Here is a 24,166-nt window from a genome sequence, read left to right on the forward strand (position 1 = left end):
GTCGCCGCATTTTGGGTGACTGGATAGCCAATCCCATTAACCATACTACCACTATTCTTCCCCAGTCAATCCTCCGAGGTAGACACTCCCCTTATTGCCTTTTTGCTTGTTTTTACGGACCCGTCGTCGAGAAATTAGGGGCGCCAACCGCCAGCTGTCACCATGTCTCTGCCTGCCGTATGTTTTGTTTGTTTGCTTGTCTCGTTCTCGTCGTCCTCTCACCGTCCTGGCACTCCATCTTCGTGTCTTCGACCTACAGCACTACCAATTACTACCCAAATAAGCTATCCGGTTGCACGTCATGTTCACTAACACCATCTCCTCCCGGCAGAAGATGATGCGCCGCAAGAAGAATGTCAAGAAGGGTATCCAGTTCTGCCTGATGGTCTGTGGTGCATCAGGAACTGGTGAGTCCTTCCAACCCCCGACGAGTCTATCCCGTCGTGCTTTGATCAAGGATTGACCATCGCGTATCTCCCAGGCCGTACCACCTTCGTCAACACCCTCTGCGGCAAAGAGGTTCTCACCCACAAGGACTCCGATGATCCCGCTACCGCCCACGTCGAGGAGGGCGTCAAGATCAAGCCCATCACAGTTGGTACGCTTCGCATCCCATTCGAGGATTCCACGGTGCGATTGGCGGTTGTCTAACTGTCTATACTACAGAGCTTGAGCTGGACGAGGAAGGGACGCGTATCGCCCTCACCATTGTTGACACACCCGGCTTCGGTGACCAGATCGATAACGAGGCCAGCTTCTCCGAGATCGTTGGCTACCTCGAAAGGCAGTACGATGATATTCTTGCGGAGGAGTCGCGCATTAAGCGTAACCCCCGCTTCAGGGACAACCGTGTCCACGCCATGCTCTACTTCATCACCCCGACCGGCCATGGGTAGGTTTCAGTCCTTCCATTACACATCTCAACCGCGACTAACATGTGCTACCAGTCTCCGCGAGTTGGACATCGAGCTAATGAGGCGCCTTGCGCCCCGAGTCAACGTTATCCCCGTTATCGGCCGCGCTGATACGCTCACCCCAGCTGAGCTTGCCGAGTCCAAGAAGCTGGTCATGGAGGATATCGAGCACTACCGCATTCCGGTCTACAACTTCCCTTACGATATCGAGGAGGACGATGAGGATACCGTGGAGGAGAACGCCGAACTCAGAGGTCTCATGCCGTTCGCTATTGTCGGCTCGGAGGATATCATCGAGATTGGTGGACGCAAGGTCCGCGCTCGCCAATACCCATGGGGTCTTGTTGAGGTCGAGAACCCGCGCCACTCCGACTTCTTGGCCATCCGTTCCGCCTTGTTGCACTCGCACCTTGCCGATCTGAAGGAGATCACCCACGATTTCCTATACGAGAACTACCGTACCGAGAAGCTCAGCAAGAGCGTTGAGGGTGGTGCTGGAGTGTAAGTGTTTCCATGAAGCTTCCGGTTCCAGCCACATGGCGATCACAGTACTAATATTACTATAGTGACTCCTCTATGAACCCCGAGGATCTCGCCTCCCAGTCCGTCCGTCTCAAGGAGGAGCAGCTGCGTCGTGAGGAGGAGAAGCTTCGTGAGATTGAGGTTAAGGTCCAACGCGAGATCAACGAGAAGCGCCAGGAGCTCCTCGCCCGCGAATCTCAGCTTCGTGAGATTGAAGCCCGCATGCAACGCGAGGTGGCGGCGAATGCTGCTGCCCAAGCAGGGACACCCACCACCAGCCACAGCCATCAGGAAATTAACGGCTCCCCAGATGGCAACTAAGCACCAACGACAACTAGCACTCACATACCTAATCTGTCGTCACTGTTTACATCCACATGAACAGCTTCAATACCCCACAGGGCGATCGGGTCATTCTATGCAGGCGTTGGTTCTTTGATGTTGTTTGACAAAATATTCCCCGCTGTTTGGCGACTTTTTTTTACTGGAGATGATGGCTCCAAAGAAGACATATATGATGGTGACGACGACAACACGGTGGGGGGTTCAGTCTCGACAAGGACATCCAATCAAGTTGGCATTCAGTACAGCCTCAAATTTCATGGGGAAACCCGCATTGCGGCATAGGGCCTTGTCTTCACCGCAGAGGTTGCGTTTCGATCAGTCCGTGGAACTGGTATGCTCAGCTTGCCTGCCGTCGATGCAGCAAGGGGTGCCGAAACATGACTGCTCGGGACAAGAAGGGCCTGGGAACGTATTGACGGGAAATGATTTTTACCCGTATGACTTGTCTTGATTATTTTAGAGGCTTTAGGTTTTATCCAACGCCTATTGCACCACCCCGGATTTTCCAACTTTACTATTGGACTTCTAATGCAGATATCAACTAAATTAAATGTACTTCACTCGTCTCGGATTATCTTGTAGAACATTGAGCTCATTGTGTGCGTGTTTGTGCTGCTATGGCACATTGATACTGTGACATACAAGGCGACAAGCTCTTGCTCTTGCCTGAGTTGCATTATCATGAGAGTATAGCTACGTGCTAATGATCACGTCACAGGATCACCCGGATAATTCCGCTCAGGTAAGCTATATTGAGAGAGTGGTATTATATCGATAGGTCGGAAACGCTGTGTTTTGATAGTTCCTAGTCGACATATGAGGAAGACCTTTCCATCACCATTATGTGTTGGCCTTTTGGACCAACACTAGCCTTGATGACATTTACCCATCCAGTTGCAAATTCGCATTGCCAGGTGAAATAACAATTTCAAGAAACAACTTGAGCAACGAAACCCAAATCCAAGAGCCCTATCCCACGCATGTTATTTCCCATTTCCCATTTCCCATTACCCATCCACGACCCTGCCCACTAGCACAGCACTGTTACAAATCCATTCCGTCAATCCGTACTATCATCGTCGTCCCCGTCTTCTTCCTAGTTATCCGACTGGCTATTCAGAATCCTCAAAATAGCCAAGAACAAATTCAGAATATCCAAATACAAACTAATCGCCGCCGCAATCTCCTCCTCCACATGGTACTTGCGCATCACCAGCTGGGTATCAACCAGAATATACCCCGAAAAAACCAGCGCCGCGATACCGCCATACACCAGCTCCGAGGTGCTCGTGTGCGGCAAAAAGGCGTAGACAAAGCCCGTGAGAATCAAACCCCACAGAGCGCCGCCTAGGTACGGCATCCAGGAAGTGAAGTCGTACTTGGTTTGGCAGGCGAAGGCTGTGAGGAAGACGAAGATGCCCGCCGTGATGACGACTGCTAGCATGACGGTGGCGCTGTCGAAGAAGGAGACGCACACGGAAATGGAGTAGGCTTCCATTAGGGTGAAGCCGGAGAGGAAGAGGAGGTTGGTGGGGTAGGATTGCCGCTTCCAGAAGGTTAGGAGCATGAAGACGAGGGCGCCGGCGAACTGTACATTGGTTGGTTAGTCAGTTACTGTTGTTCTTGTTGGCGGGCAGGAGAAAGAACTGGAGGGGAGATAGAAGGGCAGGGGGATAAGGTTAAGGTAACGGAACTGAACGTACAGAAACCCAAATCATGGCCGGATGAGACTGGATCCAGTTCTTGTAGCCATCGCTGAGGAAGCTGAGCGCACTCACGGCGCCCGTGGCGATGAGCTGGACCGTCAGGATGGTGTAGACCTTGCGGATGAACTGGTGACGGATTTCGACCGTGGCTTCGGCGACGGAACCACCGAACTGTTTTCGTTGTTGTGGTTGTGTTAGTTGGTTGTCCTACTGTATATCCTTTTTCGATAGTGTATTGTAGAACGGTTTCCCTTACCTTGAAATCATCGGGAATATCATGATCATTGTCCTGGCTGCTGCGTGGAGCACCAGAGAAAAGGCGAGCCTGATCACCGAGGACGGCGTTGGCGGTGCTGCTCTCGGCTGTTGCTTGGTACGACGGAGGAGGCTGCGCGTAGTCGAGGTGGACATCGGGGTCCTCCTGCGGAGCAGGTGTGTACTTGGTTCCCGACATTGTTTCTTTGATGATGATACTCTCTTGGGTTGTCGTTGTCACGATGTTGAATCAAGAGGTTGAGGCGAACGAAGAGATGTCACTGGACGGAAAGCAGATGGACGGATGAAAAAGGACGATTCTAGGTGATGTAAGTGGACGGCTGAGAGTTTATAAGAGGCGCCGGAGAGATGTGATTGATCCGCTGATGACGGTGTTGTAGTGCAGCAGCAGTGGACTTCAAGGTGGATATGTAATGGATTTTAGGACCCCGGGGCGGGGATGAATGGACTTGACCTTGCCGCCTGCCTGGACCATGACGGGTTGCCCAGAGTGGCGCAGCGAGTCACAATTCGATAGATCACTAACCGAAATGCACAGAAACTTGGTGTGAATCTGTTATGTCCGGGTCACTATCCCGAACCTTCCACCATTTTATCGAAACTTCGTCAGCGCCTACCTTGAAAGGGTTGCGCTTTTGTTGGCCCTGCTGACCACACGAGCCCAGCCGAGCCAGCCTGGTCGTAAGTGGGCGGAATAAGGGTTAGGGTTGGAGGGGAGACAACTGAAACCACCAGTCACAAAGCCCCGCCCTGATCGACACATGCCAAAGGGACTCCACCAAATAGGAAGGGACTGGCAACGGTCCTCCCTGCGCGCCTGCGTGGCTTCCGTTCCCCAGCTCAATGGTCCACCGGCGCAACAACGAGCCTTGTGTCGTTTGTTGGGTTGCACTTCAGCACGCGAACTGAGCGCTGGAGCACCTGGAAGCAACTCGCGTTTCGGGCAATTGACGGCCCGCCAGTACTGTAGGGAAACACTTGGGAAGGTCCAGCTCACCAGGGCGATCCCGACGGGACTCTTATCGACCTCTACGACGGCTTTCTTCCTACTGTTTGCCTTTCACGACAAAGACCCTCTCGCCACCCCACGATAGCAGGTTCAGCGCGCCATGACAAGGCCAGACCTCTCACGACACGAACTTTGAGCCCGTCACTGCTACATCCTTCCCGACCCTACCCCTTGGGTACAGATGCGATAGTCCCAGCGCAGCTCCCAACACCAACATCAACACCCCGTGCCGTCGAATTGCGTAAAGCTTGGTGGAGACAAACAGGAATTGGGAGCACTCCTCGGTTCATATAGGACGGCAGAGACCGACCCGTAAACATGGCGACCAACACAAACAGATACTCGACCTATACGACCGCGTCGACGGGTTCCGACTCCAGAAATGGCGAAAAGGAGAAGAAGGAGCTCTGGAGCTCCATGCTGGACACCGTTGCCAGCGCCAAACGTCTCCCCGAAAAGAACATCTTGCTCCTAGGTGGCAGTGTTGACTCCCAGCGCGAGTTTTTCGAATCACTCTCTAAAAACGAGCTCCGGCGCAACACCGACCGCCAGGGCTCACGCAAACCACCCATCGCGAACAGCTTCGCCCTCGGATACACCTACTATGACGTCCTAGATGCCGACCAGGAAGACACCCTAGCGCGCATCTCTCTTTACACCCTTACCGACCCCTCGCCCGCCTTTGCCTCCCTTATACAGCCTCTTATCACGCCACAGTCGATACCGAACACGCTGATAGTTATCCTATTGGACTGGTCACAGCCCTGGAAATGGATGCGCCAACTGAGAGAGTGGATTTTGCTTTTGCGAACGGTCTTTCAAAAGCTCAACCGCGAATGCTCGGCAACTATGGAAGAGGTCATGACCGTTTGGAGGGAACGGGGTCGAGGTGGCGGGCTCAACCTGGATGGTACCAGTGCTGTTCCGACTACGTCTACGGATGCTGATGTCTCTCTTCCGGTTGGTCCTGGAGAGTGGGAGGACGCCTTGGGCATGCCACTTTGCGTAGTGTGCCAAAATGTGGGTTGCTCAACTGGAGCTGTGTGAACACCACGAATGGGAAGCTAATGTGTTGATCCAGGCCGAGAAGATGGAGCACTTGGAAAAGACTCAAGGCTGGAAAGAAGAGGAGTTTGACGTGGTACTACAGTTCCTCCGAACGATCCTCTTAAGGCGTAAGTCATCTCCATCCGGTACCTCTTTACTCAATGACAGGAAACTGACAGACACTGCCTCGCAGACGGCGCATCGCTGATTTACACCACTCCTTCGTTGCCCTCGCAACTACCCACCTTGGTCCACTCCAGCCTGGGTATTCACTCTCTCCTCAAGAAGCAACCACTTAAACACAACGTTATCGACAGAGATAAGATTCTCGTGCCCCCGAACTGGGACTCTTGGGGTAAAATCCGTGTGCTCAGGGAAGGATTTGATGTCGAGGCAGTTAGCTCCGGGTGGACAGCGGATCTAAGTATACCGTGGCCACGGCAACCTCAACGCGTCGCCAATGGTGACGATCAACAACAAGGCGAGGCAAACGATAACGAGACTGGTGACGAAGAGCAAGAACCCGACGAGGATGAGTACGAAGAGCCAACAGAGCCCGATGGATCCTCAGTCGCATTGTACGAGGCTTCTGTACAAGACCCGACCATGGACGCGCTCCATATTGCCGGTTCAAGCAGTCACTCGACGAAGTTGGAGGTGCAGACAACAGAGACACAACAGTTCCTGGAAAAGCAGCTGAAGTTGCTAGATGTATACAAGCAAAAGAACGAGGAGCCAACCGGCCATCTGGCTAGGATAAAGAGCGTAAGGAAAACAACGTCGGACTCGTTGACGGCGGAGGACGACCAACTCAAACAGCAAGCCGAGGCCAAGGTCTTGGAGCATATTGGCCCGGTGCAGTTCAATATGGGAGGCATTCAGGTGGATGCCGACGACATGCTCCAGCGACTCAAGGTAAGTTTACCACTTATTGGTGATATACGGGGAATCCTGATTTACCTCGTCTTGGAAGTCTATATGCTAACATCATACCCAACTTGTAGGAACGCCAAGCATTCGGTACTTCGCCCGAACCCCTTAGCCCCGAGGGCGAGACTGTGGAGGAGACTCCCCAGATGGACACCGAGAACCTGCAAGCATTCTTCACTGGCCTTATGAACAGGAGCCGGCAATCATAAGCTCCGAATATCATATTATCACTAGTAATACCCATCCGCTGCCGCCGTCTTCCTGTTGCCTGGTCTACCTTGTGCCTCGTGTCCTATGATTACTCTACCCCATTATGTGCAAAAAAAACTTCCCAACCCGTATGATGCCGACTGGCTGGGGGGATTTGGTCTGCTGAGCAAAGTATACTGTTGCTTGATGGTTGTTGGCTTTTCACACAAGCCGAACCCATCATATTGTAAATTATCTCAAGTTTTTGTCACTGACGGTATCCCAGCCTAGAGACCGCTATGATGTAGGCACTCCTCCCAAATGTACTGTTAGATACCCATCAGCGTACGGAAAATGGCAAAAGCACATGGTCAGCACTCGTGTCTGGTGAGCTGGTGATGAAACCGCAGCTATGGTGGCTGTTGGCAGTGAGTAAGTCAGACACAACATCCCCAGTGGCGAACATGATGGGTAAAAAAACAATGGATTCAAAATTTCGAGTTAATCAGCTAACTATTCGACGACCAGCGTCCGAGTGTCCCAACGCCCAGAAACCCTACCCAAACCCTCGCTCTGAGCCTTCAGTTCAAGCTATCCACGATCTCGGTTCCTTTTGCCGATGATGAAACTGCCTAACTGAAAACGCCGCAGCCAGTATCCTTGAATTATCATCCTCTAACTCGACCATCTTGACTCGGCCCCGCCGAATCCATAACTCAACTCCTCCTGGTCCTCCTCGAGTTGTTGCTTGCTTGTTCTCCGTTGGGGGGTTTGGCTTGTCCGTCCTTGGAAAAGGCCTAATTATGTCGTTCCTCGGCCGGTACGTTCTCGCCATAGGAACCGCCTCCATTCTCATCACATGTCTGGCAGACGCCCCCGTCATACACCGTCGTGTGCGTGTGCGTGTTCGTGTTTGTTTGTCGTTGTGGTTGTTGCCTAGTACCGCCAGTGATGATAGCGGTCACTTCCTCTCCGATCTCAGTGCCCTTGCCTAAAAGTCTCGTCTTGTATTTTTGCCCCCCCTGTATGTGAATTGTGCAAGATACTTCCAGTTAGCCTCTCTGTCTGGGTTCTTTCATGGTTGCTCATTAGGTAGAGGAGACGGCTTACAGTTCCATTTCCAAAGGGGTCGTACTCTCCCCGAGCTCCCTTCTTGGGCTGGAAATATTCGGTCCACAAGCCATTCAGCTTCGTCGTCTCGTAGGCGTCGTAAATTCGCTCGGGGTTGCTTTTGTTCCACGTGTAGAGGCTTTGGTAGATCGGGTTGAATTGCTCGTGTTCCTGGGTTTTGCCCTTGTCTCTCAACCGGTCTACAAACGTCTTGAGGTGGCTCAAGATTTCGTCAAGGGATTTAGGCCGATTGGGAGTTGCGGAGTTTGCAGTGGTTGACATGTTGACGGCGAGGTTGGTGGTTTCCTGCTGTTGCTGAGAAGATGAAGGCTGATCCGTTTACTCTAGGAGACTGCCGGGATGTGTTGACGCTGAATCGATCAGTCCTGAGCGATTCTGAGATCTTTATACTCGAACAGTGCCCATCGATTCTCACTTATTTCAAGCATAGCGGTTTGTGTAAATACACTTCGAGTATATCTACGACCAACAAACCGCCCTCCAAGGCCATCAGGTAACTGCTGTTTTGATCCTGTCCGGGTAAAAATAATTCTAACCGCGCCAGGACTGGTATAAAAACTGTTGACGCTTGGTGGTTTGAACTCACAAGGTCATGTTATTATCTCGAGCAAGGATCTGACTTGCGCATTCCTGTCTTCAAGTGGGCAAAGGCTGCTGCTGCTATTTCCAACCATACTGGCGATTGGAATGTTGTCGTTGGGCGCTTCGTTTTGTGTTGGACCTCAGCATGCGCTCTCCTTTTGCTTTGTTTTGCTGTGATGTTGGGAAAAGTTGAGCGTAGCCGGGACGTCCCGTCGGTGATCAAAGGGGGAAGACGGGATCTGGTATCCGGCGCCAACACCAACACTCTTCGTTGTTTTTACACATATTTTGCTTCAGGACGGCGAACAAATGCTGATGTATGGCAGTTAATGTGGGAGGTTGAAGATTGGGAGGTTGGAGGCGGGCGGCCGGGTAGGTGGTGCAAGACTTCGAGTTCGAAGTTTGAAGCTATCCCGAACTTTGCGCGCGACGGAAAAAACTACCGCATAGGGAGGTCAAACTTGCAATCACAAGAAAAAGAGCAAGAACAAAATCCACTGAGCCAGTGGCTCCTTTCTAGAATGGTCCGCTCATTCCTCTTTCATAGGAAGGTCTTGCGTTCTGGGAAGAAACCATCGTCACTTCAGTTAAGACAGTTCGGCCGGAGGACTTGGGAAGGAACCGACCTTGGGCAAAGGGTCCCAGATAATCGATAGTCTTGAACAGCAAGACCAGACACCTCATCTCAACGCATCTGGGCAAGACGACGGGACCCTTTCTGGGTCAAATGCCGTACGCACTTTCCCACTATGGTAGCTATCGCATACAAACCTGAAGGCTGGAGCTTTGCTGACTGATCCACGAAGCCACACTGCAGTCAGTGATGATGATGATCATGGACAAGGTGGTTTGGCTAGTGACAAGTCAAATACACCACAAAGAGTCAGGAAGTCAATCGGAAGGAACGGTTGAGTTATAAAGAAACCGACATTCCATGTTAATGAGCAACTACTACCTCGACGACCAGCATCCTACCTAACACTTCATGACCTTCCCAATCCAAAATCCATCATTCATATTCAAATCTCGAAGCTCCGATCAAGATTTGGAATGTGAAGACGATGTGACGAAAAAAGTTCCAACAGAGAGACCTAAGATTCCAACCAAATCAACCAACTATCCCGGCGACCAGCGTCCTAACATTCCCTATCCCATCATGTATCCAAATCCAATACCACAGAGAAAGGTTGTATCAGCCTGAACTCTCATCACCAGAGATACAGTACCCTAGTGCAAGGTGGGAAAAACCAGAACGGGTTCCCGAAAAAAACCTGAAATCCCCTTCGTCGGTTTCTTCCCACTGGCAGATGCTGCTCAAGGATGACCCTGAATTGCCCGTTCGAGATCCACAATCAACTTCATCAGTTTGTCGAAGTTGGGTTTGACTATCTCCTTTTTTCTTTCTGAGGGATTATGCACTTCCAAGAACTCCTAAACATGGTGAAACATTTTTGTCAGGACCACGGTTGGATTGATCTGCCCCCCATCCGCTCATTAATAGGAGTTCAAGAGGAGCCACTTACATGATTGCCAGTTCCCCTTAGAATCTGGTAGAACTCCTTGAGCATACCAGCTTCATTGCCGTGGTGAGAGATGTTCTCGATCTCGAGTTTCTCGATCCGTTCTTTTAAAGATTTCAAAACCTCCTCCTTGTCTCTTGCCCAAAGACAGTCGGCATCAAACTTCAGGATACTTGAGAGTGCCCTTGAGATTCCAGCAACGTAGTCAGCGGGTGTCATGGGCTTCCAAGTTTGGGTTTGTGGATGGAATAAGAATGAGTTCATCTGCTCCACTAACCCATCAACCATCTTCTCAAGCTGGCTCTTCCCATCGTCATGCTCCGTTGACGCATCGAAGATGGTTCTCTCACGCTCGCCGCTATACGCTATAAACTATGTTTTATTTGACTTTTTGTTAGCACGCATTTCTCTGACTGTGTCACTCTCATTGAACGAAGTAGTACTTACCACACCAGGACAACCAGGCTTCTCAACATCTTTCCCCAACCACCTCCAGATTCCTGGCAATTGTGTCTGTGCCATATTACCGGTGGATATGCCCTCTTCTAGGTTCTTGTCCTGCAGTCTCTTCAGTTGTTCCTTGAGAACTTCGAATTGGGGCATCCTGTTGCTCCAAGGTTTGCTGATTTTATTTTTCTCGATTCTGTCTCTGAGAGAGTCAAGCGACTCTACGAGGTCTTTAAAAGACGTTTTGGAGCCGGGCGTGGAGTCACTGGAGGCCGACGTGCTGGCGATAGAGGCTGACATGTTGATGATGATTTCCGAGAGAGTTCAGATGACTGCTTTGGTGATGGCTATATGATTATCAAAGGGCAGAGAACTGGCTGGTCTAGTGGGTTTGGTGAATGTGATGATGGGAGAAAACAGAAGAACGAGCTTGTTATGAGAAGCCATGCACTCTGATCTTTATACTCGGTTTTCTTCAAAATCTCTCTATTCATAACATCTCCCATGGAGGCGAGTGTCTGTCTTGAAGAAGCCAACAGCCCGCGAAGTCATCTCAAGACGCTCTATGAGGATGCACTCGATATTACCTCTAGTGACGGTATTAGAGCGCTTAAACCAACTGCCAACTTCCCGTTCGCGATAATATCAGAACCATAGATGAAGTTCAACGGCAAGTTGGTTGCAAAACTACATGTAGACACGCTCCATGAAGGTGCACTCGATCATAGTAGCGGTAGAGGGGGCATGAACCAACTGTCGAACTCCCCGCTCGCGATAATATCAGAGCCATACAAGTTGTCTAACGGCAGGTTGGTGTTCTTCTTTTCCTTGCTCACTTCATTGTCTCCGTTGCCAAACATCCAGCAAAAATGGAGTCTACCTCTAACCAGCACGGCAAGCAAATGAACTAACCACCCGTGTGAGATATCCTTCATGGTGACAATCTACCACCGTATACTACCGTCGTGCTATTCAATGCCATTTCGTTGCCTTGCTGTCAGTAGAACTCAAGTCACTCGTCCCGCCACAGTCAAAGAAACGGCATTCCGTGGATGCCAACGGCCCATCACCAACACCAACACCAACACTTTCCAGACCGCACAGTGCCAATACGCCACTGCCGTGATCCAACCAAGTAGGATCAAAGACAAAGACTCGACGTTTATGAATTACGTTGTGAGTGAAGTTTAGAGGCATGGTAGATGTAGTAGAAACACTTCGAGGTTAGTGGCCCTCCCGGCATGCTTTCCTTTACCTTTTTTTTCCTCTTTTTTTGGTGTGTTGTTGTTTTATGCCGTGATGGGGATAGTGGCCGACCGACCCACGACACTCCCCTAAAATGTACGATAAGATACACACAATCACACAGAAAAGACAAAAAGCTTATGAAATAGACAGAGTCCTATCGCTTGTACGTTACAGTTCGTGACGACGATGGCAGACACAGTACTTTGGTCCGGTAGAATGTCATACACATCGCAAAAAGCAGGAAGTCAGAACGGTCAAGGTTGTAAAGAAACCGATATTCCGTGTTGATCAGCAACTACTACGTCCACGTCGACGACCAGCGTCTTAACAATCCAAACAAACCCTCTCCCTAAGCCATCATTTGTGTATCCAATAGTTGAACCGAAGGCGGTGGATCACCTCAAGGCAAGTTATCCTCTGGAGAAAACTCGACGAAAACTCGACGACAGCATTCATCCACTTCCCTCAAGAACCCTCAGCGTCCTTGACCAGAACACCACGTCGGGTTGGTTGGCCTTCTCCTACAACTTATCCATCAACTTCTGGACGTTTTTGTCATCCTCCTTCTGCGTCGTGAGGTTTTCCGAAATCTCCTTCAGGCGCTCTGGCGTGAACTTAGGCCACTATATTGGCGGATGGTAAGTAAAGACACCCTGCCATATCTCGCTCATGAGCTGCTTGGTCTTCTCTGGCCAAGGAGAGATACTTACGCCGCTTTCGTCATTCCCCTCAAGTGCGTTCAAGATCTTGTTCAGCAATTCAAAGTGCCCCGGAGACAACGTTGTAGTCCGAAGTTTCTTAAGCACAATCCTCAGTTGCTGGTATTCCGGACTCTTTTCCGGACTCTTTTCCGGATCGGTTCTCGAATAGATTTCCGGACTGGCTTTTATTTTGAACTCTTTGATTTCTGGCTTGAGAGCGCCTATGGTAAGAGTGATTGAAGACGATAACCTATCGACATCTGCTTGGGTAGCTTCTTGGGTAGCGGGGCTCGACATATTGCTGGTGAGCTTGAGTGACGGCGGTAGATGTTGCTTCGAGAACTGTGAAGTTGAGAAGTGTTGATCGAGTGATATAGAGCAAGAGTGTTCTGAGCTCGTTGAATGCGATGATGGGAAGAAACAGACACTCAGCTTGCTCTAGGTAGTCATGCGCTTTGGTCTTTATACTCGGTTTCCTTCAAAATCTTTTTGGCTATGGCACCTTCCAGGGAGATTATGCTGAGTGTCGAAAGAGCCAACAAGCCGCACTTTCACCTCCTTCTTCTACATGATGTGTTTCGTTGGTCAAAATCCTTCCATTGCCTTCAATTATCATCGGTGAAAGCGACTTGCTCCGCCGATGATCAAAGAAACGACATTCCTTTAACACCAACGGCCCAACGGGCCATCACCAACACCAGCTCTCCAGAGCTCACAGTGCCAACAGGACACTGCCGCGCTTCCATCACAAAAGAAAACAGATTCCACAATCACGATTTACCCTGCAAGTTAAACGCATCGATGTTTGTAGAAAAAAAACCCGAAATAAATGGCGGTTACGGATCTTTGAACTACAGAGTCAGTTGGCGTCTTTACATCACATCCACATCCACAACCAACACCCAACAGCTCCTGATACAAGGGGGATCATAAAGGTGAGGAGGCAAAGGTCACAGAGAGATCCAACATAGTCCACACAAGTCCTCAGCCAACACAGCGAATGCCTTCCATCCTCGCCTCCAGCGTTGCTCCTCGCACCTCGCAGTACCAGATGGTCCAAACCCAACTCAATAGAAAATCTTCTTCAGGTACATATACCGCACTATGGTATGATCAATAACGCTTGATGAACTGATGATACATGTTGGTTGGCTGGCTGGCTTTCCTTGCTGCGCCGGATCGATGTTTCTTCCTGATTCTGATCCTCCTTGTATCCATTGCCGTGGTACCGATTCTGCCTGATCTGACTCAACTAACCCTTTGCAACAAGTACCAAGTATCCTGTATTCCTGTAACAACGCTCACTTTTCCACCCTTCCACCTTGCATCATGATGTATCCCAGATTCCAAAACACCACCGCTATTCCTATCCCATATGTACCTAGGTACCTGTCTCGTGCTTCCATTCTTTCCTTTCCAACTGTGCCCAAAAAATTCACATTTCATCGCTGGTTAATTGAGCCCTAGACTAGGGAAGTTCCAGACCATACATCATGTCCATGCAATTCATGACCTGTATAAAGTTCGCCTCGATTCCTTGGGGGCTCTCCATCACCTCTTGGCCCTATTATCTCGATTTAGCGAGCCGAACAGCTTGAGTTAGAGAGAGGTCTTTTGTCTGTTTATGTGAGTAAGGTAAGGTAGGTAGGGGGAGCACAGTGCAAGTCAACCTGAACGGATGATAGGGGAATGTGAGATGGAGGGGATCAGATCACTCACTTGTAAAATTTTGTTGCCGACTCCAATAAGGTTGTTGACTATTGATAATGGAAGAAAGAGTTAGGTATCATTTATAGTTAGTAAGCCTACCTGTAGGTAGTCCCAGCAGTTATGTAGGCTCCCCCAAGAGGATGTGTATGAAAAGTACATCTAGTGTAGGGAAGGTAGGTGGTGCCTAGAGGTAGGTAGAGGTACTTACGAGTCATCTCAATCTCATCCAGCAATAGCCCAACCTTCAACCACTCATTAGTGCTGTACTTCATAGCCCCTTGGTCGAAATATTCCTTGCGAGCTAAGCTGAGTGTGTCTGGCAAGGTGGTCTGAAAGTTTAGGAATTGAGCCCTGATGTTGTCTATTTTCACCATTGTGGGGTGGGGGAGCAATGCCGCAAGAACGTAATCCTTGGATAGGAGGTCGACCTTGTCTCCCAACAGGGTAAGCTTTTGGAGGTACCTGTCAATGGTTGCGCTCATCTTGGTTGGTGCGTGATGATTTTAGAGCAGGCGATGGTGGGTGCTGAGGACGGGATGTTTGATCTGTTAACCCGCTGAGGAATTGGTTGGGAGGTGGTCTTGGTAAATGGTGTGTCGTGATGATGGGTGTGTTGAATGTGATGACTGTTGATAATGACTGTTCGAACAAAAGAACTGTTGATTTACAGTAACCGGGGCGTTCACTAACTGTTGAATATGTCGATGTTGATGGCGAGAAGACGAAACCCAGGGTGACGGGAGCATTTATCATGATACTCAACATCGGTGAAATGTGGTTTCTCTGTTTATGACAGCTATCTGTCTACTTCACAGCTGGCGCCTTCCTTCCGAGGAGCTCAGCAGGGACGAACTACTGATTTAGGGAACCACGACTGCAGGTAAATAACTTCCCAAACATGAATTATGAAGGATTTGGCTCTGTCGTTCCAGAAGTAAGAAGTGAAGGCCTTCCTGTCTCAATGTGACTGGGTTTGATGGGAAAAACTACCCGCACCCGCCTCAAATCTACATGCACCCTCTCGCCTAGCAACCTACCATGATCATTGATCACTCCACGCATAGGCAATTCTACGCCTTAACTTTTGGCAATTCTAGATTAACTGTTGTCCATACGCTATGCAGAGTACGTCGCAGAAATCGGGCGCTGTGAATGAAAATAGTCGATCAAAAAGTACCTTCGAAAAGCCTCTTGGTTAAAGAAAAAAAGCTTACGATAAATTCCGAAGGCTGATATTATACCCTAGTAGCTTTCAATAATGCAACTAGCTTTGTTAGTAAGTTATTGTCAAGTGTCTCCAAGGGGGAAGGGTGTGTGCAACGTTAAGGGCTACGCGACGGTGCACTTCAACTCGCAGGCGTTTTGCTACAAGCCAGCATCGCAGGGGTGAAGACGCCGTACCGAAACCATTCTTGTTCCGCTGACCACGTAACTACCTGGTACCATCAAGTGAACTACCCTCTGCCCATGGACTCCCAATCCCTCATGTACGCCTATCCCTTCGCATCCGCCCCGAACGATTGAAAAAGCCGTTTGCCTAGCCCAGACATCAAATAACACTGCCTCGAAACATCCTCTCGGCCAACCTGGGCCATTGCCCCTCTGACGCTCGGCTAGGTAACTAGGTAGCTTTGGCTCTTGCTCCGACAATATTCCTGACCTTTCCTCTCCCCGGATACATCACCGTACACGCTTCTGGACCATACAGGTAGTCTCTCTTTACCCAACCAATATCCCGTAACAACGCTCTTCCGCTTTCCTATGGATCATGATGTATCCCAAATTCCAAAATACCGCTATTCCCATCCTGCCCATCTCGGACACTTTGTTTCCAACAGCTGTTCAATGATACGATTTCATTTGGAGTCGGCGTATATACTCCGCGGAGGCGGGCTTCTCGTGGTTGGGGGGCAATTTGAGAACCATACTGTAGCTCTGCTTGGGCGTGTCGGTCTGCTTGGGTGTGGAATCGCCCCAGGGAAGCTCCAGAGCATGGCACATGTCCATGCGATTGATGAGGTGTGTAAAGGTTACCTCGACGATGGTTTGAGCGGTTCCATCTCTATCGGCAAAATCTTCGCCCTGTTATTTCCGAGCCAAACGGAACGACCGTGTCTAAGTTAGAGGGGATCTTTCTTTCTTGCTGTTTAGGTCGGTAGGTAGGGGTAATAGGGGGACTGAGATCACTCACCTGGGAAATTTTGTAGTGCATGTCCATAATTTTTTGAACTGTCAACTCCACCTCCGCCAGCAACAACTCCAACTTAGCCAGCTCTTTGTCCCATCGATTAATCTTGCCAAAATTCTTGCGAGCAACGCGAAATCTGTGCTCGAAGGATTCAAAGCGTCGGAATGGAGCCATGACCCAGTCCAAGTTCAAATCGGGTATATACTCAGGAACGAATGTCGAAAGAAACATGAACTCGTCCCTGAACAGGACGGGGAGCTTCACACTGAGCATTTCGAGCTTTCGACTGATATTTTTAAGGATCCCGTACATCTTGGTGGTGAGCAAAGCGGACGGTTGTTGGCAATGCTTGTGATTTGTTGATCCACTGAGGGTTGTTGGGATGTATTCTTGGTAAATGGTGACTCTGATGACTGTTGAGTATATTGACAATTGAACGACTGTCGAATGAAATGACCGATGAGTATGTTGATGTTGACGACGAAAAGATCGAGTTCGGTGTTATGGGGAACATTCATGACAGAACCCAAGGTCATGAAAACAAATGTAGTTTCTCGGTTCATGACATCTTTTTATCTACTCCAGCTGGCGCCTTCCTTCAGAGGACCTCAGCAGGGACGAACGACTACTTTAGGGAACCATGACCGCAGGAGCTTGACTTCCCAAATAGGTACCTAGCCATGACCAATGAAGGAACTGGCAGTGTCGTTCCAGTCGTAAGGAGCGAGGTCTTTTCTAGTTTGTAGTTTGGTTTGACGATATCGGGGAAAGAACCGCCACACTGGCATCCGGATGTGCTGTAGATGATGCCATTGAGTGTCGGTCACTGATCACCCGATGCCATACATATCCTGTCTCGGCCGGCGAGATAGGATGTATGGAGGACTCGCGTCTCAGATAAAGCCAACATTCCCTTGATCATGGATCGAAAGAGAGGGATTTCGCCGACATATCTGCTGACCTCATTCACTGCCAGTGTGTTGAGGCAAGTACTTTCCGTGAATATTCGAGGTAAGCGGACACTCTCAAATTCGAAGCTGTTCCCAGTATACGATGACTTTAAAATCGAAGCCACTGTTGAACCAGAGGGGAAAGACACAAATACTGAAGTTTGACGTTCCAAGGCCTTTTATGAAGAGTGATGTCTGAGAATTTGAAGAGATGGTGCAGTGACCCAAAAGAAAAAAGAAAAAAATTACTTGGAGAAGCGGGTGCGCGATGTCGACAGGGGTGGCACAGGAAGTCAAGCTCAAGATCATAGTAGGTCGCTGTGTTGAACCCTTGCTCGATCAATAGTGGTAAACTGGTCGGGGCTCTGTTACAGCACCTAGATTGAGGACTGGCGCACCATATGATTTGACGAAATCACCGACAGATAAACATCAATTACCGTGACAGTTGGATAAATGGTATCAACTCTATTGCGAAATCCGCTCACTATGCAACTATTTCCAAATGATCAATAAATCTTCCAAAACTCCGAAAAATCTGAGGGCGTAGGGCCGTGAGAAGAATCCTCCTCCTTCCTTCGGCAGTAGCCACTCTATTTCACACGCTCACTCACGCATCCGCCCCAAGCAACAGAGCGCTTGCCCCAGCCTTGGGCGCCTTCCAATACTGCCTCAAAGAAGCCGTCTGCTCGACTTTGACACGTGTCTCCCTGACGCCCAACCTCAAAGTCACAACGCCGGCCAAGAGACTGACAAACAGCCAGGGATACTGCAGAATCTCTGCCTCGAAGGCATTGATGGTTTCAATAGCCTGACGAATGAAGGGCTTCTCATCGAGAATGGTGCCGAGACGGAAGAGGTTCGAGGCGGAGACGGCGTTGGTTGACGGTTGGGACTTATCCATGCCGCTCTTAAGGCGAAGGATGGTGTGACTGAGAGTCGCTTCCTCGGTTGAGTAAAAGCCGCCTGTGTATGAGTGGCGGAGGGAGGGAGTGCTGCCGACGGCCGGTGTGTCGTAGAAGAGTTCACTTTGCACGTCTGGGGGGATGTCAGTATCTCACCGTTGGGAAATGAAGAGGTTGAGGAATATTCGGTGCGTACCTTGCAGCTCCTTCGCCCAAACAAGCCACTTGACCTCCAGAGTCGCCTCGTACAAGTCAAGCAAGCCCTCAACCAAGAACGCATAATCATCCGCAAACGCCCTTGTGTCGCTCGGCTGGTTGAACCAGAACCTCTTCAGCACTTTTCGGGTCTGTGTACCATCCTGGACCCACAAGTTCTCCTTTATGAAGGTTGCAGCCTGCCGCGCCGCCTCCAAATATCTCTGGCTCTTGGTCTTATCTAGGCCACTCACCACCGCAGCTGTTCTCGCGAGCGCCGATATCACCATTCCGTTAACACCAACCACCACCTTCTCATCTCTCGCAGGCCTGGGCCTCTCCTGTTCTCTGCGTGCCCTCAGCCGTTCCCGTGCCGTTGCAATCATTTTCTTTACATCATTCACAGGGATGCCGAACTGCTTGGACAGCGCCTGGATATCTCTACCCCAGACGGAGCACAGTACGTTCTGATTGATGAATTCGTCATGAGGGTCCTGGTCGCGGGGAATGTTCCCATCCTCAAGGACGTTCCAGTACGCTGCAGCCACTTCGGCAGACCCAGCGGGTCCGACCACGTCGTCAAACTCCCGGCGCGTCCAGAGATAATAAGCGCCTTCACGCATGTGCCGGTCGCCCTTGCGATAGAAAGAGTCTGCTGCCTCACTTGTAACAAAGCCGCCCCCGGAGGACTGAATCAGCGGGCTTGTGAGGTAATCGGCAAGATCGATAACCACGTCGGCAAATTCGTCCTCCAAAGAAAGCCGGGCCTCGGCGGCAGATGATTCAACGCGACCGAGCCAGGCGTCGAGGTATACGCCCAGAAGAAGTGCGTTTTCTCCGACCATCTTTTCAAAATGCGGCATGCTCCAGTCGCTGGTTACGCTGAATCGCATGAAGCCCGCGCCGACATGGTCCCTCAATCCGCCATCGCGAATGCGACGCAAGGTGCTCCGTGCCATGGAAGCGGCATTCTCGACTTCCTTGTCGCCGACCACGTCTCTCACCTCTCTGGGAAACTGCGGCAGCCTCAGCAAGAACGAAAGCCGGGCCGGGTTGGGGAACTTTGGTGTTCCGAAGCCGCAGTCCACCGGGTCAAACATGTTGAAGATCCTGTCCAAAGCTTCGTCAAGCTGGTCCAAGTCCAGATCAGCGCCCGCCTCCACGTCGGCTGCGGCCACGGGAGCTACCACGGGCACTGGCTCGGCAGGCGTGCCACTAAAGGTGCCCTCCTGCGCGAAGTCCTGCAGCTTGTGAAGCATCTCAAACGCCTCGCGACGGCATCGCTCCTCCTGCTCCACCCAGAACTTGTGGATCTTCTTTGCTATGGCAAGGAAATCGTTGTAGGATTCTTCGCCACCACCATTGATGCTGGAAGCCTCGAGGGTCGCTGCACCGCCACCAACGCCGCCGGCACCCCCACGGGCAGCAGCAAGGCTGTGCTCGGTTCCGGGACCGGGCCAGTAGGTACCGCCAAAGATGGGGTAGAGGTCGGGGGTGAGGAAAAGGTTGAAAGGCCAACCGCCGGTAGCATTCACAGCTTCGCTATAGTTCTGGTAGATGGTGTCGAGGTCGGGACGCTCTTCGCGGTCGATAATGACGGGGATGAAGGACGAGTTCAGGAAGGCGGCAACGGCATTGTTGGAGAAGGAATCTTGAGTGGTGAGGCGACAGTCTGGATAGATAATATGATGAGCAAAAAGCCGCAGTCAAGAAGGCCAGCAGGACAAGAGACAAGAACATACGATGGTCGGCCAAGAAGCCAATATGCATGAAGATGGGCTTGTTTTCAGCCTGGGCGCGCTTCAGGGTATCGGCATTGAGCAGCTGCCACGCAACAGGTGTTTTGGCATGTAGGCGCACATAGGGACTTTGACTCTCGGCGGCACGGTTCCGAAGCTGTCCGAAAGAGGCCGGCTGCTGTGTGTTGGAGGTGGCAGGAGCCCCAGGAGTTTGCGACCGTGTTGCGCCCGGTGCTGTCGAAGCATTGGCAGACACGGGACCACTACCGGTCCGAGACGGTAGGCTCTGATGAAGCTGTTGTTGTTGCTGTTGATTCTGTTGTTTCTGCTGCTGCTGCTGTTGTTGATCTTGTTGTTGCTTTTGCTGCTGCTGTTGAAGCTGTGCGGACATCATCTTGGGCAATTGGCTGGAAGCCGTGTCGCTTTCCGGGATTGCTTCGAAGACGACACTGAAGGGCAGGATGAGTCCGGATCGAGGGTTTCCACTTGCTGGGGAAGAGGTGCGTCCGGAAAGTGAAACCGTGGATGCTGGTTGGGAACTTGGGAATAGTAACAATGACTAACGGAATCGTGAAAAGAAGAACGGGAGAAGCGTCCAGAGAGCACAGTTGCAAGCGAGTCGAGTCGCGGGAAGCCGGGAACTGACCCAAGGGCGGGACGGGGCAGGTGGGGGTTGCCGGCGGAGGCTACTTCGCCGCCGTGGGTGTGGATGCCGCTAGCAACCAGAGTCCTTCAGCAGGCAACCGGTGCACGACACACTTTCGAGACACTGTAACACTCACTGTGGCGGACGCCCGGTATGAGATTTACTCATGAGGTCTGTATTGTGCACGGGTGCTAGAGGTACCTTGTAGAGTATGGAGGCCCGGACCATTTCTGCCCCGCCCTCCTTATCCCGGGCCCCTTCCTTATCTTCTACCTCTACGATTTTAGACTGTTGTCGATGGTCTTTTCCATTTCGACCCTCGCCTGGGCCGTGCGCTTTTTATTTACTGTGTACGATCATCGCAGCTGCCCCTTTTTGAGGCTGCATAGTAGACGCCAAAACCAACAACGAGGCAGGAGCACAATGTAGCAGCACCTGCCAGTGACTGTAGAACTGCAGACCTCCTCTTTCGATAAATCTGGGCTAATCAAGTCACTTCGACTGCAGTCTGGGTGTGTCAAATGTCTATCGTCGGAAACCTGGAATGCACTCTCCAACTGCGTGGCGCGTACACACACTCCAGTCTTGATCTATGCACAAAACAAAAAAAACTCTGCCTACAGGTACCTTATCGTTAGGTACTATGCTTAGGAGGCAACATAACGGCCGAGGCTCTCTACCAGCCAGCAGACGGACAGTTACCTGCTTCTCACCTGCGGCTCCAACACCGATAAACAGGGCCCTCGTACCAATATCTACGCACACTGCACACCACACCGGCGAACGCCTCGTCACGTCAACAATATCGCCTCTCACGACTGCCCAGACTCATGTCCTTTACTTGGCAGCGCTCCTTTCAGGTTGTGATGCTTGTTACCTACATGACAGTTTCATCAACTCTCCTGCAACAGGACACTTCATCTTCCAAGAAGCAGCAAGAAGGATGCGTGAGGCGTAGCTTTACAGCGTCTCACGAGCTTGGACATCGATCAATCTTGCAGATGACGTTTGCTGAACATGGCACACAAGGTGTTGACACGTTGAGGGATGGATACCGTATAAACTCGGGCCGTTCGGTTTTAGGTTCCAAGGAAATCAGGCATAGTCTGTAAGCATACTGCAACATTCATGCCCGTCCGAAATTGTATGCAAGACGGTGATTTTGAATGTCTCCACCCTCCAGCGCCCTTGAAAAGACAAGGGAAAAAGACAGGGCACCAGAAGATTCGAATTTACAGTGCTTCGGGGTGGCAACATGTCTCCCCCATTATTTTTTGCGGGCATAAAATGTACAGATTCGGGCATATGTATGTTTGATTATGCCTGATTTCCTTGGAACCTAAAAACGAACGGCCTGAGTTTATACGGTATAAAGGAACTCGCGTTACCCTCTTCTCTGCTGGTCCGTTTCTCACCCATCTCATTCACTCACAAGTTCTTCCAAACCATCGAGTCTCTTCGTAAGCTTCACCGGGGGCATTTGGGCAGAAACAGATTGACAAAATGAGAGGCCCACTGTCGGCCAGTTTGGCCGTGGCCTTGGGGCTCTTCATGCCTGGGCCTGTGATGAGCTCCGAGTTTCGGGCACTAGACCAAGTTCCCTTTCCGGTTACCGGCTATCGGGGCCCCCTTGCGATTGGAATTCGTGAACTTCGTGCTCCCCTGGACCCAGACGGTTCGGATCCCTTTTTGGGTGAGTAGAGTTATTGGCCCCGCAAACATCGCAGAGTGTCCGCTTACACCCAGACAGGCAGCCGCTTTCTGCCAGCCAACCACACGGCTAACCCGGAGCAGTGCACTACCTCTTGCGACACTATCACTGGCTATAACAAGGCACATCCTGCCGCTGATGGATCATACACTTCTTGCGTAAGTCTTGAGTCTAGATCGAGAACAGAAAGGCATGGCTGACAATGTGATTTTTCCCATAGAACCTCGTCATTTCTTACTTAGTTAGTAACAATGGCGTCTTCGAGGGCATCCAGTGCGACCTATACACTCATGAATTTGTTGTAAGTGGTAGCTGCTGCTCATGAAGCCTAAATGGAAGCTTTAGACAACTAACTCTAGCTACAACAGCTCCCATCTTTGACTCTTGGGGATGGAAACACGATCGGCTACGCATACGTGCGCGACCCTAGCCTTTTCACGACTCCAACTGTCTCCGTCAAAATAATGGGCACTATTACTATTACTATTTCTTCAACCACGACAATCACAAGCCCCAGTATAACTACTCGTTGAGTAACCACGATGATATAGGAAACCTTGGGTTTCTAGCACCTTATAAAATAGTCTAGTTTAATCATGAAGGTTCTGGTTCGTGACTGCCAGACAAAGGTTCTTGGAACCTTTGTCGCCAGCCCAGTACTTAAGCTGGGCAGGGCCCTGGCTTCTAGACCTTCTTCTCCTTCTTATCATCATCATTACTTAGAATACAACAGATACAACAGGCTCTACGTCCCATGGCGCCCAGTATCCAGCATTCGTCCATTTCCCCCATCACACGAGCACTAGCCGACCTGTTACTACCAGTACTAGGACGACTTCCACTTAGGCACTTGAAGTGCAGCATATACTCACTCAGGCAGGCTAGGGAGGATATCAGCGGTGGACATTTACGGACATCGAATAATTCAGTGGTGAGACTGGAAGATTCCTTCATAGCAAAGAGAGCTGCTTGAAAGTGGCTGGATAGGACAACAGACTAGTTATAGTGAGATCACTAGCATAGATAGGCAATGAGAATACCGACATTCAATCAATGCAGAGTCCGAGTTTGATGTCCTCATGGGTGGAATGTGCTCATGCTGGAGATTCCGTCACCCGGTTTTGTTGTAGACTTGTTGCCCGTCAAACAACGGAACGGACGGGACGGGACGGTCCGCGCATTTCAACTAAGACGGAATGAATGTTGTGGGAATATCAGTTGTCGCAAGTTCTGCACTTCGACATCACCTACCTACCGTATTGATTCATCGCAAGAAAAAGGTGACAAAAAAAGAACATGGGCAAAAGAAAAGAAAAAAAGAAGAAGGAAAAAAAGAAGGAGGAAAAGGAACGGAACGCAATGCAAAAAGCGAAAAAAAGCAAAAAGAATGGGGCCACCCGGGGATTGAACCCGGGACCTCTCGCAAGAATGCTCAGGATTGAACCCTAAGCGAGAATCATACCACTAGACCAGCGGCCCGTATTAACTTGTTGAACAATGCAACAACCAGCATGCCTATGTAGGAAAGAGAGCCAATGCTGCATCTTTATTCTTA

General features: G+C 50.5%; 9 protein-coding genes and 1 non-coding gene across 10 annotated transcripts; 3 read left to right on the top strand and 7 right to left on the bottom strand.

Annotated features, from left to right (window-relative positions):
• Nucleotides 1–301: 301 nt before the first annotated feature.
• Nucleotides 302–1,757, top strand: B0H65DRAFT_415663 (Septin-domain-containing protein; the record flags this gene model as incomplete). The annotated part of the gene is made up of 5 exons (XM_062823998.1): nt 302–407; nt 482–598; nt 667–892; nt 948–1,415; nt 1,481–1,757. 5 exons carry the CDS (start codon nt 302–304, stop codon nt 1,755–1,757), a joined length of 1,194 nt encoding a protein of 397 aa, XP_062685780.1.
• A 758-nt stretch (nt 1,758–2,515) lies between these two features.
• B0H65DRAFT_514072 (inhibitor of apoptosis-promoting Bax1-domain-containing protein) lies at nt 2,516–4,192 on the bottom strand. The gene is made up of 3 exons (XM_062828639.1): nt 3,744–4,192; nt 3,485–3,658; nt 2,516–3,369 (listed from the first exon to the last, which is right to left on the bottom strand). The coding sequence occupies exons 1-3, from the start codon at nt 3,939–3,941 to the stop codon at nt 2,878–2,880; spliced, it is 864 nt and encodes a 287-aa protein (XP_062685781.1). The 5' UTR covers nt 3,942–4,192; the 3' UTR covers nt 2,516–2,877.
• A 782-nt stretch (nt 4,193–4,974) lies between these two features.
• Nucleotides 4,975–7,097, top strand: B0H65DRAFT_11490 (dynein light intermediate chain-domain-containing protein). Its single transcript, XM_062820638.1, has 4 exons — nt 4,975–5,792; nt 5,854–5,947; nt 6,013–6,734; nt 6,824–7,097. The coding sequence occupies exons 1-4, from the start codon at nt 5,091–5,093 to the stop codon at nt 6,956–6,958; spliced, it is 1,653 nt and encodes a 550-aa protein (XP_062685782.1). The 5' UTR covers nt 4,975–5,090; the 3' UTR covers nt 6,959–7,097.
• Nucleotides 7,098–7,479: 382 nt separating this feature from the next.
• B0H65DRAFT_562344 (uncharacterized protein) lies at nt 7,480–8,330 on the bottom strand (the record flags this gene model as incomplete). Its single annotated transcript, XM_062830197.1, has 2 exons — nt 7,480–7,960; nt 8,049–8,330. 2 exons carry the CDS (start codon nt 8,328–8,330, stop codon nt 7,736–7,738), a joined length of 507 nt encoding a protein of 168 aa, XP_062685783.1. The 3' UTR covers nt 7,480–7,735.
• Nucleotides 8,331–11,340: 3,010 nt separating this feature from the next.
• Nucleotides 11,341–11,815, bottom strand: B0H65DRAFT_437764 (uncharacterized protein; the record flags this gene model as incomplete). The annotated part of the gene is made up of 2 exons (XM_062825331.1): nt 11,341–11,525; nt 11,689–11,815. The coding sequence occupies 2 exons, from the start codon at nt 11,813–11,815 to the stop codon at nt 11,341–11,343; spliced, it is 312 nt and encodes a 103-aa protein (XP_062685784.1).
• A 572-nt stretch (nt 11,816–12,387) lies between these two features.
• On the bottom strand, nt 12,388–14,759 carry B0H65DRAFT_543728 (uncharacterized protein; the record flags this gene model as incomplete). The annotated part of the gene is made up of 4 exons (XM_062829248.1): nt 12,388–12,489; nt 12,577–12,909; nt 14,287–14,324; nt 14,486–14,759. The coding sequence occupies 4 exons, from the start codon at nt 14,757–14,759 to the stop codon at nt 12,388–12,390; spliced, it is 747 nt and encodes a 248-aa protein (XP_062685785.1).
• Nucleotides 14,760–16,119: 1,360 nt separating this feature from the next.
• B0H65DRAFT_437766 (uncharacterized protein) lies at nt 16,120–16,777 on the bottom strand (the record flags this gene model as incomplete). Its single annotated transcript, XM_062825332.1, has 2 exons — nt 16,120–16,359; nt 16,469–16,777. 2 exons carry the CDS (start codon nt 16,775–16,777, stop codon nt 16,120–16,122), a joined length of 549 nt encoding a protein of 182 aa, XP_062685786.1.
• Nucleotides 16,778–17,834: 1,057 nt separating this feature from the next.
• B0H65DRAFT_448285 (uncharacterized protein) lies at nt 17,835–20,927 on the bottom strand. Its single transcript, XM_062825896.1, has 3 exons — nt 20,258–20,927; nt 18,517–20,187; nt 17,835–18,453 (listed from the first exon to the last, which is right to left on the bottom strand). Exons 1-3 carry the CDS (start codon nt 20,646–20,648, stop codon nt 18,026–18,028), a joined length of 2,490 nt encoding a protein of 829 aa, XP_062685787.1. The 5' UTR covers nt 20,649–20,927; the 3' UTR covers nt 17,835–18,025.
• Nucleotides 20,928–22,246: 1,319 nt separating this feature from the next.
• On the top strand, nt 22,247–23,197 carry B0H65DRAFT_448290 (uncharacterized protein). Its single transcript, XM_062825897.1, has 4 exons — nt 22,247–22,593; nt 22,651–22,769; nt 22,832–22,912; nt 22,980–23,197. Exons 1-4 carry the CDS (start codon nt 22,404–22,406, stop codon nt 23,142–23,144), a joined length of 555 nt encoding a protein of 184 aa, XP_062685788.1. The 5' UTR covers nt 22,247–22,403; the 3' UTR covers nt 23,145–23,197.
• Nucleotides 23,198–24,000: 803 nt separating this feature from the next.
• Nucleotides 24,001–24,090, bottom strand: B0H65DRAFT_t67. Its single transcript has one exon. It is a non-coding gene; the product is annotated as a tRNA-Pro (tRNA).
• Nucleotides 24,091–24,166: the final 76 nt, after the last annotated feature.

Source organism: Neurospora tetraspora (assembly GCF_033439725.1).
Source record: "Neurospora tetraspora strain CBS 560.94 chromosome Unknown B0H65scaffold_1, whole genome shotgun sequence".
NCBI classification, from domain to species: Eukaryota; Fungi; Ascomycota; class Sordariomycetes; order Sordariales; family Sordariaceae; genus Neurospora; species Neurospora tetraspora.